The sequence below is a fragment of the Populus nigra genome, chromosome 7 (genome assembly GCF_951802175.1).
Source record: "Populus nigra chromosome 7, ddPopNigr1.1, whole genome shotgun sequence".
Classification (NCBI taxonomy): Eukaryota; Viridiplantae; Streptophyta; class Magnoliopsida; order Malpighiales; family Salicaceae; genus Populus; species Populus nigra.
Genome location: NC_084858.1, coordinates 13,468,809 through 13,483,303, shown reverse-complemented (window position 1 = coordinate 13,483,303; position 14,495 = coordinate 13,468,809). Strand labels below are relative to the sequence as shown.

General features: G+C 34.3%; 2 protein-coding genes across 5 annotated transcripts; one reads left to right on the top strand and one right to left on the bottom strand.

Moving 5' to 3' along the window:
- Positions 1-2,727, top strand: LOC133699341 (S-adenosylmethionine decarboxylase proenzyme-like). 2 transcript variants are annotated; one of them, XM_062122576.1, is made up of 4 exons: positions 1-172; positions 256-329; positions 1,025-1,185; positions 1,273-2,727. In XM_062122576.1, the coding sequence occupies exon 4, from the start codon at positions 1,427-1,429 to the stop codon at positions 2,510-2,512; it is 1,086 nt and encodes a 361-aa protein (XP_061978560.1). In that variant the 5' UTR covers positions 1-172; positions 256-329; positions 1,025-1,185; positions 1,273-1,426; the 3' UTR covers positions 2,513-2,727. The 2 variants fall into 2 exon arrangements, with proteins under 2 accessions (XP_061978560.1, XP_061978561.1); XM_062122577.1 differs by lacking the exon at positions 256-329.
- A 3,185-nt stretch (positions 2,728-5,912) lies between these two features.
- LOC133699342 (uncharacterized) lies at positions 5,913-10,416 on the bottom strand. Of its 3 annotated transcripts, none has more exons than XM_062122578.1 (7): positions 10,241-10,416; positions 8,777-8,896; positions 8,550-8,711; positions 7,815-7,961; positions 7,297-7,394; positions 6,591-6,801; positions 5,913-6,274 (listed from the first exon to the last, which is right to left on the bottom strand). In XM_062122578.1, the coding sequence occupies exons 1-7, from the start codon at positions 10,320-10,322 to the stop codon at positions 6,189-6,191; spliced, it is 906 nt and encodes a 301-aa protein (XP_061978562.1). In that variant the 5' UTR covers positions 10,323-10,416; the 3' UTR covers positions 5,913-6,188. The 3 variants fall into 3 exon arrangements, with proteins under 3 accessions (XP_061978562.1, XP_061978564.1, XP_061978563.1); XM_062122580.1 differs by having other exon boundaries at positions 8,550-8,693; positions 10,241-10,415; XM_062122579.1 differs by having other exon boundaries at positions 8,550-8,696; positions 10,241-10,414.
- Positions 10,417-14,495: the final 4,079 nt, after the last annotated feature.

Here is a 14,495-nt window from a genome sequence, read left to right as displayed (position 1 = left end):
TGCCCTCTCAAAACTCACAAAACAAGAACCCTTCACGTTCTTTAACAATCTTGCAGATTTAAGCCCTTAAAAATCTCTCTCCTCAAAAACAAATCCAGAGTTTGTTGATTTTGTTATTGGTTTTGCCTTTTTTTTCCTATTAAAAACCAATCTTGATTTGTTTCTTGAACAGGTAAATACATATCCTTTTGTTTTCTTTTTATTTATTTTTTCTTATCTTGTTTTGTAATTTGTTGATTTTGTTTTGATTTGTAGATTTTAGTTTGGAGTTTGAGAAAGAGGGAGTTTTTGAAGGAGATTAGTTTTTCAAGATTTCATATAATTTATTGGTAAATGTTCTGATTTTGTTATCTTTATCTATTAACTGCATAGATTCTTGTTAATAGATTGATTGAGATTGTGTAATTATCTTGTGTGTTTTATTTGCAAGGATCGTGAATCTGGTCCATGCTGCTTGGAATTAATTTTGGTTTTGGGCGGATTTTTTTTTTTTTTTTTATAATTGCTGATAAGATTTAGGAATAGAGTTGCAAGTTTTCTTAGAATACATCTATCAAATTTTTATTATGATGTCATTTATAGCTGTTTATCCATTGGTATTTGGGATGCTAATTTATTTTATTTCGTGAATCTGTTTAAACCTCATAATGCAAATGGTCTTCAGGGGTTTCCTTTCCCTTAAGCCATGATTGATCAATACCTTGTGCCATAAACATGGTCTGTTGAATGCATTTGGTTTCTAATCGCCTACGTGTCTGTATTTTGAATATATGAACACAGTTGTTTGCTAATGTCCTCTACTTTGTTTTGCTCCCTTATTTTGATGAATTGCTCTGTTGTCCTCCATGTCTTATTGCTCTGTTTTTTGAAATTAAGACTTATGTATTGCATTTGGAATTCTGCTGTTATGCTAATGCTTACTTATGGTTTCTTCTCATTCAATATGACTGTAGACCTGTTTCCTTTCTTGCTATTTTGCAAGATTGTGTCTCGTGCTAATTATAATCCTGTGTGGTTCTTGCAGACAAGACTGAATGATCCATGGAGTCTAAAGGTGGCAAGAAGTCTAGTAGTAGTAGTAGTAGTAGTAAATCCTTATTGTACGAAGCACCTCTCGGCTACAGCATTGAAGACATCAGACCTGCCGGTGGAATCAAGAAGTTCCGATCTGCTGCTTACTCCAACGTGAGTTTGAAGTTGATCATCTGTTTTCCTTTCGGGATTTTATTATGTTACTGGCTTTCTAATTTTCTGTTACGTTTATTTGTGCAGTGCGTTCGGAAGCCATCCTGAGATTTTCCAAGTGTTGACATAGCCCCCTTTTAGCTTTCATACTGTCTGTTGTCTTTAGTCTTTTTTTCTTTTCTGCTTTCCTCGTTCTCTCGCACTCTTTTCTGCACTTGTCATCTGTTTACTGTGAGGTGAGATGGCACAGCCGGTCTCTGCAATCGGATTTGAAGGTTACGAAAAAAGGCTTGAAATTTGCTTTTTAGAGCCTGGCTTCTTTTCTGACCCTGAAGGAAAGGGCCTCAGGTCTCTGTCCAAGGCTCAATTGGACGAGATTCTCAAACCAGCTGAATGCACTATAGTTGATTCGCTTTCAAATGACGAGGTTGATTCGTATGTTCTGTCGGAATCCAGTCTCTTTGTATACCCTTACAAAGTTATCATCAAAACTTGTGGGACTACTAAACTGCTCCTTTCGATCCCAGTGATCCTTGAGCTCGCTGATGCCCTTTCACTCACTGTATGTTCCGTGAGGTACACTCGTGGGACCTTCATATGTCCCGGGGCTCAGCCATTTCCGCATCGTAACTTCTGTGAGGAGGTAACTGTCCTCGATGGCCATTTCAGTAAATTTGGTTTAGAGAGTGTGGCATATGTGATGGGAAGTCCCAACTCAACTCAGAAATGGCATGTTTACTCTGCTGCTGCTGGTATGAAGAGCCATTCTGGCCCTGTTTACACGCTGGAAATGTGCATGACTGGTTTGGACAGGAAGCGAGCATCTGTTTTCTACAAAACACACGCCAGTTCAGCTACTGTGATGACTGAGGATTCTGGTATAAGGAAGATCCTTCCGCAATCTGAGATCTGCGATTTTGATTTTGACCCCTGTGGTTACTCTATGAATGCCATTGAAGGGAGTGCAATTTCCACAATCCATGTCACCCCAGAAGATGGTTTCAGCTATGCAAGTTTTGAGGCTGTGGGTTATGATTTTCAAGATTTAAATTTGAGGCAGCTGCTTTATAGGGTTTTGGTTTGCTTTGAACCGACCGAGTTCTCCATTGCATTGCATTCTAATGTTGAGTGTGACGAACTTGGAGCGATGTTTTCCCTGGATGTGAAAGGTTACTCTTGTGGAGGGGGGAACTATGAAATGCTCGGGAAGGGTGGATCGATTGTCTACCACAGCTTTGCAGCGACTGGAGGCTGCTCATCTCCCAGGTCAATCCTGAAATGTTGTTGGAGTGAGGATGAGAAGGACGAGGAAGCTGAAGAGAAGTAGTTCTTTTCAGCAGTGTTTTTTTTTGTTTATCTTTGTTTACTTGATGTCATGGGGTTATGATTCTGAGTTTTAGAGGCATTTGTCCATGCCTTGAGTCTTTCATTACAATTTATTTCATGTCTTGCTCAATAACGGGTTCTGGTTGTTGTCAGGCCTCGAAGTGGAAAACAAGTGTTCTATAATTTCAAATGTTTGCTATGTTTGTGTTGGTGCTATTGATTGCCCTTTGGTTATCTTGATTGCATGATGCGTGTGTGGCATGACTGAGATGAACATTTTCGGAGGCTTTTCAGTTTGACCGTGCCGCCTCCTATGAAAATCCTGCCGCACTTTCTAAAGAAACGATCTTTCTCGATCCGCAAAGAAAGAAGGCTTGTGCCGGTTTCCGTCTTTCATTCTGAAATGAGTCTACTGCCTGTTGCCCTTTGGTTATCTTGATTGCATGATGCATGTGACATGATGACTGACATGACCAACAGCATGATGCATGCCTTGTGCCGGTTTCCGTCTTTCATTCTGAAATGAGTCTCCTGCCTGTTGCCCTTTGGTTATCTTGATTGCATGATGCATGCGACATGATGACTGACATGACCAACAGCATGATGCATGCCTTGTGCCGGTTTCCGTCTTTCATTCTGAAATGAGTCTCTTGCCTGTTGCCCTTTGGTTATCTTGATTGCATGATGCATGCATGCGACATGATGACTGACATGACCAACAACATGATGCATGCCTTGTGCCGGTTTCCGTCTTTCATTCTGAAATGAGTCTCCTGCCTGTTGCCCTTTGGTTATCTTGATTGCATGATGCATGCATGCGACATGATGACTGACATGACCAACAACATGATGCATGCCTTGTGCCGGTTCCGTCTTTCATTCTGAAATGAGTCTCCTGCCTGTTGCCCTTTGGTTATCTTGATTGCATGATGCATGTGACATGATGACTGACATGACCAACAGCATGATGCATGCCTTGTGCCGGTTCCGTCTTTCATTCTGAAATGAGTCTCCTGCCTGTTGCCCTTTTTATTTTCAAATAAAAAAGTGTTTTTTATTTAAAAATATATTAATTTTTATTTTTTAAAATTTATTTTAGACAAGCAAATAATTAAAATGATCTCAAAATATTAAAAAATTAATTTAAAACAAAAAAAATCAACTTTTACAAAATAACTGTCACCACAAAAATAAACAGTGTCTTTTGTTGTTAAATATCCTTTGTAGTCGTGATAGCTTATGGTTGTTAAATTGCTTTTTCATTAAAAGGATATTACATTAATATTTTTTATATGTTTTTTTTTATATTTTTAATAAACTAATGTTAAAAATAAAAGAAGATCTAGAAATATAATATGTTAATATGTATTTAAATGAAAAACACGAAACACCACCATGTCAAACACATTTTATAACACCTTTTGACATTGCTGCAACTGAAGTATGGCGGGGTAAAGCATCGTTAAAAGCTGGTTGCTGGGAAAAGTTGCATGCTGATTGGAAGAGAGGAGAATCAAGCAGCCAAGCTTGACTAAACTGGTATAATAATTGAGGAGATAGGCATATGATGCCAGAATAAAAAGAATGGCACCATGCGTTGGACCAGTTGAGGTGGGCGATACAAGTGCCTTTCAAAGATTTGTGGATTAGTCGTTCATACCTAATGATATGACCGGAGAACAATTTCTGCATTTCTGCACAGGACTGGAAAATTCATGAATGGTCTTCGTTTATGCACCTGCGTGGAAGCCACCTCTGACTGCGTGAGATGAGACCATTTACTTTTTCAACTTCGGTATGTTCTTTAATTTTGTTGGCCCTTTCACTTTCTCCGATGGCATTTTCCGGTGGAATAACATATTGAAGTAAGATTGCTTGCTAGGTATGTCATGAGCTACGGCCCACTAACCTATCAATTGAAAAATATATATATTTTTAAGGTCAAGACAACCTGCTAACAAGGGCATGCTATTCAAGAGTACAAGTTCGTGTCGCATGGCATGAAAGAGCAGGGAACCATCAGAAGAAGCATTCAGAGTGACCGAAAGGGAAGAAACGGATGTCATCATCATATTCCGAGGACAGTTTTTTTAGGGTAATCTTGGTCAAAACTTGAATGCGGTAGCAGATTTGCCCTATTGGCATGTAAGAATCTCATGTCAAGTCTAGCCAAAAATTAGTTCGATGGCTTGGGCATCTGTGCACAGTGAAAATCATATGCTTCACTGCATCCTGTGGTTCAGATGTGGTTTTACAGCCTGGAGGCCTTGATGTCACCATTCAAGAACTCACATACACACCGTTGGGGATTAATTGTGTAATTAGCGCAGGAAAAAAAAAATAGCAAGGTAACATAGGATACAAAAATTTTGATAAAATAACACAGTTTTGATGATATTTTGATTAATATACATGACATTTCAATAATATTGTATTTCAGAATCATAATATTTATCAAAATATCGTTGTTATAAACTACAATATTAATTATAATTTTATGTTTTTTAATCTAGATTCAAAATTTAATTAATATTATGTTCTAAAAGCATGACAATGTTAAAATATATTATTTTACTACTAGATCTTTTTCAAACTGTGCGATTCCATTAAAATCTTACATTTACTGTGCTAATTTTATAAAAAAAATATCCCATCGATGGACGAATTTTATCCATGGAAGATATGTATGAGTTTCTAAATACACAACCTGGTGGGGGTGCACATCAACCATATAAACTGCAGATAAAGACAGATACATTAACTTCTAATCTATTCAAACACCAGACAAAGACACGAGAGCAGCATCTGCCATGAAAAGCCTGGCATATCAACTGACAATACATTGAGTAAACACCACTACACAGACATGACTAGACCGCACAGAGTGTGCTGAAACATGCTGGAAGTTCTCCTTAATTAGGTTTCTCTTTCGTGGTTTTAGCTAATTACTTCTTGGTACTGGGTTGTGATTATCAGTGGTGGCCTTTTGTTTTTCATTTTTGTGTTGGGAGAGCCTATAATTGATGTCATAGTAGTTCTATATGATCCATATGTTATTATAGATGGGACTTCAGGTTAAACAGTACTATGAACACTAAAGAGTGGAATTGGCCAGCAGAAATGAAATTTCAACCTTTAGAGAACAAAATGCCACGCTCGTACTCTACATCTCATTATTAAGCGCTACGTCATTTTATCATCATCCATGGATAAGGCCAAACTTCTAGTTTCCTGAGCTATAACATCTATTGTTTTTTGATGTGGCATTTCTGGTGGGAAAATTGCCAAAACCTGATGTGGTTCAATGGAGTCCTCCCTCATGTTCACAAAAAAAAAAAAAAAAAAGCAGCCCTCCCTCCATTATTGCAGTTTGGGCCACTAGAACTCGTTACTGAAAGGAATTGCAAGCAGAAAGCATCATAGAATTAGCATAACAAATGGTCGCTTCAGCAAAATTATGCAATTTGACAATTCAGTTAATCACCTGAAAAATTGTACATTTTTGTAGATAGTTATGATAACTCAAGAATACAGTTGCTGATCTCTAATTAACTTACCAGGTGCAAAAATTTTAAGCGCTTAGAATGCCGCCCCCCTAATTTCTTGCATTGCAAAAAAAATCAACGCGTTACGAGATGCTTCAGATTCTGATCATATTTGTATGGCCTCTGCAGCACTCAGTAAGGTCGAAACTTCCTAGCAGCTCTCAATTGCTGAATCCGCTTTCTATCCTCCTCAAATTTGCTTCGGAGAGCCATAATTTCTGCAAGGAAATTTTACTATCAACTTGCTTCACAAGAATTGATAAAGCAATAAAGATGCCTGATTGATCTGAAAATCAACCTCGATACTTTATAACAGAAAGACTCAACTCATCCCAAATAGCAACAGGAAGCAACAGCATGTGCCGTGGCTTCTTAGATGAAGAGAAAAATATCATCTTATATGTTTCAAACAAGTGCATGCAGATCATTAAATGGTCCGTATATATCAGGCACCTCAATAGTTACTTTAACTAGGGATAGCATATTGCACAAACAAAAATTACACTAATTTGCTATTTGTAAGATTCATCGTACCACTCCTTTGAGCTTCTCTTTTCTGAAACCGATAGAATTCTAGCCCAACTTCCTTGGGCTTTTTCTTGGTCATCTGATTCTCCACAGCAGCCGGAGCAACAGAGCCCACAGTAATTCCACTTTCAGAATCTGTTGTCTTTTTCCTTCCTTTGTGATGTTTAACAACTGTCCATCCCCCTTCTGCAGCCTGGTCTTCTCTTTCTTTTCTTTCCTGTACATGACACATCAAGACAAATGAGAAAAAGAAGGACCACAATGACACGGAAGAAAGCCTAAATCTACCACAAAAAAAGAGCACACTGACCACATAATCTGCAAATGGAAAGCATACATTTTAATTTCCAAGTAAAGTGAACAAAAAAACGAGTGTCTGTGAGAGAGAGAGAATGACATTCTTTTTATTAAATGCTGAAATATGCAGCACTATAACAAAACATCCACTTTAGAGAAATTCTTCCAAAGATGTTTGAAAGGATGGACAGCTATATCCCACATCTACATTTGTCAAAAGGAAACCGTGACGAGCATGCTTTCCTGCAGGAATGTTTTTGTACAAACTCAAAGCGAGGTATTCAAAATTGGGCCAGACAATGCACGCACAGGTCTGTGATCACTCTTAAAGAAACAATAGAAGTACTAAGAAACAAAAAGGAAAAGGATTCCACTACATCAAGAGTCAATCTCAGAGGTGCAAGCGAGACAATACCTGTTCAAGTTTTTCCTCATGGGAAATTATGAACTCGTCTAACCTTTGTTGCAGCACCTTCAAACCTGGTCTCCTTTGATGGTAATCTGTAAGCCACTCTGTAATGCAAGTTTAAAGTCAGGAAACTAAACAATGAAGAAACATTTACATTGATAAAACCAATACCATAAATTAAACTGATATTGCCATGGTTAAACCTGTCAGAGAATTAAATTAAGCAAAATTTAGCTAATACCCTTACCCCATTCATGACATGCAAATCCATTATGTCATGACATAAAATAGAAATCGATACTTCTATGCTACTCAGCCAACACAAAATAAAAAGGATGTGTTCAGGTTTACTACCACGCACTAATTACACTTATCTCTATTTGATGGTGAACAAAACAAAACAAAACTTCATGGAGAATATTCGACCATTTATTTTTATATGATTACCAAATATTTTTACTATTTAATTGGATTTTATGAGATTGAAGAGCTAAAACATATCACACGATATGATTCATACATACTTTTCATTCCTTTTGAGCAGTCCTCATCCACAGAAGAAATACAATATTCTTCACCATGATCGGTCTCTCCCCTCTTTTCCAGTATATTCTCCTCCTCCTTTGATGTGTCATGCTCCTTTTTCTTTTTCTTAGATTTCTTGGATTTACCTAAAAAGAATGAGAGGAACACATGAGACAACACTAAAAGAACACAATATAATGTTTTCAAGAGAAATTCTGCGTAACCAAAGGAATTGTTTATTTACAGGTTCTGTCATCTGTCCTAACTTCCAAGAACATCATCACTTTTCCCTTTGGAAATTTAATATCTCCTTTTAGCTTAATAAAGTTTTAAGGTAGAAAACAATATTATGACTAACAAAGAGAATAGTATGAAAACTAAACAGATGTTCTTTATTTTATTGCTTGATGTAGATTACAACAATCTCAAGTTCAAGAAAAAGAAACAAGCCAGAAGGGGAAAAAAATAGAAAACAAAAGGTGGCAGCACTTTGGTGTGCATGCTCAAAGAGAGTTTTAGACAGAAAGGACATCGTGAACAAAATCACAGAGCTCCCATTTTGCCAAATATGGTATTTAATCAATTGAGAGACTGCACCAGCGAACCCAGGTATGCACTGACGCAATATGTCTAAGCAAAATGGATCAGCAAAATAACACAATATCTTAGTTCCATTCTGCCAAGATATAGTATTTCAAAACATATTTCACCTAGCTAAAATCCTATTGCCTTACATTTTTGTTCATTAAAACCATCTTCGGACTCAGAACCAAGCTGATCACATTTGCCAACCAGAGCATTATTTTGCTCCTCACTTCTCTGTTTCTTTTTCCTTAGTTTGTTCCTCTTCTTTTCTCCTTCTGCTTTAGTCCGGTCATCTTCTGAAACAAGAAAAACTAATTATTGGGCCAAGATTATTAGAAATCTAGTAAGCCAACAGTTTGCAATATCTAAAACAAACCTCTACTGATCTGAATAGCATCACCACCATCAAAGATATTTCCCTTCTCCCCTTTCCTCTTCTTCTTCTCTGCTGGCTTGTTCACTTTATTCCTTTCATCCTCTCTCTTTATCATTGCATCTGGAAAAAAGAATGGTGAAGCAAAAATACCAGCAATAATTTCAGTATTTACATTTTCAAAATAGCAGCAATTTTTGGCATAAGTTGTACATGATTTTCAGGTAAATAACCATGGAAGAAACCAAGAAATCTTCATTAATTGCATCCCCCTTATTCCGAACTAAATCAATGAGTAAAATTTCACCCAATTTATCTCAGTGAAGTGAAATGATTCAGTCCCTGTCTAAGAGTGCTATGGTGCCCAGTGCCCACTGGCGCAACAACCCTAAACAGTCCCTTAAGTATAGTGATTCTGAAATTCATTTATATGTCAAATGCTACTCATTGTCAAGTTTATTTCATTTTGTAAAACCAGCATCTTACAAAAAGAAGCTGTGATGTTATTCTTGGCTCTAACAGAGCTCTTTTTTGTCCCTTAACCAAACCATCTCATGTCTGCTACTTTTCCTTCAAGAAAAACCAGCTATTCTTTGTAAGTAATATAACTGAAATATCAAAAAAAAATTAATGGTAACCAGATTATGATGAATAACAATACATCTAGGGCAGTTTTACCCATTTAGCATAGTAGTTCTCCTTCACTCAAAGGATATATATCCCAGTGTATAGTAGTGAATGGAAGAAAGGTCAAGCAGAATATCTATTGTTTGATAAACCATGCTGACAAATTAGCCGAGCACATGTACTGAAAAACACTAAAAATTCCATTCATTTATGTCTACCACCACCACAATTTTTACCACTATAGGAGAATCACCTCATTCACCACAATTAGAATTTTTTTTAAAAAATGCACTGATTTCTTGACTATTAAATATTTGTTTGTGAAATTTTCAATCTGTTGTATTTATATATAAAAAAAAGACGCAAGCTTGCAGCAACTAGTTCAAGCTTGGGTAATCTTTATCAATTAAAGCTCCAGCTTCCATCTTTAACGAAAAGTTCAATAAGGACAATAATGCCAAAGAATACAAATCTTACAGGTTTGTTTAAAAGCACTTGAACTACCCATTTTTGTGTTAGCTACTACGCCAGAACTTCACAGTTTATCATTCAACAGCAAAATCCCTTGTGAGAAAACAATTGCATTACCTAATTCTCACCACCCTAAACTCATTCTCTTTAAAATTTTATACCTAAAATTTGAGAGAACAAACTAGCTTTCTCAAAACTGGTTGTTCACAATAAAAATTCATGCTTTCCTCTATGCATCAATAACAAGCACCAAGCAGATTGAACAGAAAAGGTTCTTCGAATAAAACCCACAAGTTAGAATCGCACAAAAGGCAAAAACTTGAAAGATAGTAAGCTATTGAGAGCAAGAAACTTTGAATGAGGAGATACCCTTTTCACTGAATTTGCTATTAGTAGCCTTCTTGCTCCTTTTCTGCTGTTTCTTGTCTACCTTTTCTTTCAAGTTCCCCATCTCGCTTGCAAAGTCTTGGGTTATTTTTCCCCTTCCTCTTAAGAGTCGCTGCTCGCCAGAAAATAGCAGTAGGAGAGAGGCACAAGCCAAAACCAGGGCGCCACTTATGATGCCCCACTCCTTAGTTCTGTAAAACAGGCCCCCAGGTTTCAATCCATAATTAATTTAGTCCCCCTCTCAAGTTACTTTTACCACTGCCCATTCATTTCTAAATTCTAATTATATATAAGCTAAATAATAATAGTAGTAGTAGTAGTATAATTTTATTAATTTTATTTTTTTTATTTAATTCCATTGGTTTCAATCTCAAAGTTCTTTTTGCATATGTTATATTAGCATTATTTTCAATGCTAAAATCCAATTGTAATTAAAAAAATAAAATAAAATTATATACATCTATAATTGTTACACAAATACATAGTTTTATACATTATCACTTGCAATGAAGGCCAAATTATTATAAGGCTTAAAGCTGAACCAGCGTAACTAATATAAAAAAAAACATAAATTCCAAATATAATAATAATAATAATAATAATAATAATAATAATAATAATAATAATAATAGATGGTACCATTGAGAAATATATTTGATATTTTTCGGTGATAAAATGTGGCCAAAGTCCCTAAAACAAAAAATCAAGAATTTTCCCCAAAATAAGCTTAAGCTTCGAATATTTATGGTCTAATTGAAACAAGTTACAAAATTGATGTTGTGGAAATAATAAAGACTGCTTGTCTTTTTAATAATTATTATATTATTATAGTTATAGTATAAATCAATTCCTTTTTTCCTATGGTATTTATTTTTTCAATCATTTTATACTTTAGCATTTAGTTTATTAGGGATTAGACTTTATAATTTATTATAGTTTATTTTATACATAGTTAGCTCGATCTCATAACTCATATCACTGACGTTTGACAAGTTAATTTAAGTTGATTTAGATTATTTTTTTGTTTTATTTTTATGAGGTTATCTTAATCTTATAACTCAGATCACGGTTTTTGCCGATTAACTCGGTTCAAATTATTTTGTTATTTTTTATATTTTTCTTCAATTTTATCTTTTAATATTTTGTAGATTTGGAATTAGACTTCATAATTTTTTCTTCCATTTTGCTTTCTATAAAGTTATTTCTGTCTCATTATCAGGTCACGAGTTTGGCGGGTTCACTTGGGCTGACTCATGTTATTTTTTTATTATTTTTAATTTTATCATTCAATATTGTGATTGTTTATCCTGAGTTGCAGGTTAATTCGAGTTTTTTTTGTCCTTTTTGTAGTTTAATCTTTTTCTCAATTTCATCCTTTAACATTTGGTTGATTTAGAATTAGGCTTCATATTTATTTTTTGTTTTTGCTTTCTATAAGTTTATTTCAGTCTCATTACCTGAGTCACGAGTTTGGCTACTTAACCCGGGTTGACTTGAGTTTTTTTTTTATCTTTTTTTAATTGATATTTTTTCAATTTCATCATTCAACATTGTATTGATTGAGAATTGATCTTTATAATTTTTTTTACTTATTTTTTATGGAGTTATCCTAGTCACATGATTTGGGTTACAGCTTTGACAGGTTAACCCGAGTTAACTCAGGTTGTTTTTCTGTCTCTTTTTTTTTAATTAAATTTGTTTTCAATTTCATCCTTCGCACATTAGTTTAATTGGGAATTCGGTTTCATATTTTATTTTGATTTGCTTTCTTTAGAGTTATCCTGGTCTCATGATTTGAGTCATGAATTTGGCAGGTTAATCCAAGTTGACCCGGATCAATTCAATATGTCGTTGTCTCAATATGTTTAAAAAAACATGTCGTCTTGAGTTTTTCTAGCCAAACTACACTTTTAATAGTTTTCCGTGTTGTCTTTGAACTAAGTCATGTCATCATGTTAATCGGGTCACATCGAGTCAACTCCCATATGGTTTAAATTTTTTTACTAGAAAACACGTTTGTAACACCTATACATTTTTTTATGTTAAAAATAATAATTTAACCCACAGCCTATGACTGACAATGATCTAGTTACACTATAAATTAAACACAAGAAGAGGTTTTGCTATTTGCTTTCTTTGGAGTTATCCTGGTCTCATGATTTGAGTCATGAATTTGACAAGTTAATCCAAGTTGACCCGGATCAATTTAATATGTTGTTGTCTCAATATGTTTAAAAAACATGTTGTCTTGAGTTTTTCTAGCCAAACTACACTTTTAATAGTTTTCCGGGTTGTCTTTGAACCGGGTCATGTCATCAAGTTAACCAGGTCACATCGAGTGAACTTCCATATGGTTTAAAAGTTTTTTACTAGAAAACATGTTTGTAACACCTAGAAATTTTTTAATTTTAAAAATAATAATTTAACCCATAGCCTAGAACTGACAATGATCTAATTACACTATAAACTAAACACAAGAAGAGGTTCTGCTAGAAAGGGGAGATTTAAGGTTTTTGGGTGAGCTTTAGAGAGTAAAATAAGGATTAGGGTTTTGGAAAAAAAAAATAAAAGAGGGGAAAAAGGGGCATTGAAGGGGGCTTTATTTTTTAAGCTTCCAACACTTGAGAAATCATTCATTTAAGGTAAGAAATACCTTCAAATAGATTAATTACATTGAATTTACGTTTTTGTTAATGAATTGTGAATGTTATGCTTTTGTGAGGATGGAATTGTATTGATTATGTAATGGATGAATTTTTTGAGATTGATTAATGATTATTAGCATGAATTAAGAATGAGTAATGACTTATTGTAAAAAGTAAATAGATTGAAAAGATAAATGCTCCATTTATTGGCTTAGTTTTAGCAATAAAGAAAAAAAATTAGGTGACTGGAAATGCAATTAATTAAGATTGATGAAGATTTTGGGTTAGGTGAATATTGATGGATAGGAAAAGAAATAATTTTTTAAAAAAAATAGATTAGTTGTGAAGAAACAAAAGGAAAAATTATATTGGTTATAGGAAAGGAAACCAATTAACTTCCTAAAGAAAAAAATGGAAATGAATAAAATAAAAGAAATGGGCATTCCTGGGATTGATGCCCTATTTAATGAGTAATTTGAGAAATTAACTTCCTGGTTAATAACATTTATGCCCTAGTTAGTGGGCGAATAAGGAAATTTACTTCCTTAAAAAATTAATATCATGATAAATAGAAAATTAGAAATCATAATTTAGATATTAGTGATAAAGGTGTGGGTTAGTTACTAGTCTCTAGTAATTAAAACATTAAAATAGAAAAACAATTTATAAAATCTAGAAAACAGGGCATTCATCATTTAACTTTCATTAATCTATCCAAATAAAAAAGTTCTCATTAAATTTATATATCTGCTTCATACTTCTTAATCAAGATATTAATAAACCTTCATTTTGTGCTCAATATATCAACATATAGTTATGAGCTTTACTTTGAACAAAACACAATTTTATTCTAATATTTTTCTAAGGTTAACTTCCTTGGGTTGATATTATTATCTTTTTTTTCTTTTTTCTTTTTATATATATACATATAACTTAAAACACAATGCATCTTTAACCCATGTAACGAGCTTTAGGCTAATGACTTCCAGACCTGTTGGTCATAGGATATTGGGTGTTGAGATACCCTTTCGAGCTTAGTAACTCGGGTTGTAGATATTGAAACGTAAATAGTGCAATGCTTGATTCCTTTAAGCTTTTCTCCTCAACCTATGTAACAAGCTTTAGGCCAATAGCTACCAGGTCAGTTGACTTTAGGGTATTAGATGTTAAAACACCCATTCAGACTTAATTGCTTAGGTTAGGGAGGCTACGAAATCAAACTTATCTACCTTTTTATTTATTTATTTTATTATATTCATTTTTTTTTGTTGCAAATTATATATTATCTCTTTCCCTTAGTTGTTACCTTTAACAAAAAAAAACATAATTAAGGTAATGATCCAATGTGCAACCCACAAACATATGTTAAAATGTGTGTGTGAAAATGATGGTTTATAAATACTTGTTAAATAAGTATATGAGCAGAATCAAGTGATAACAATGCGAGAGTTTGTAAACCTGAACATTTTATAAGAAGTGTATGATAGACCTTGTTATGAATGTTTACTAAGATGCGTCTCAAGAGTCAATACTCTTTGCCATCTTAACAATAACAACAAAAAGTTTCGTCAAATGGTTTTAATAACAACAAA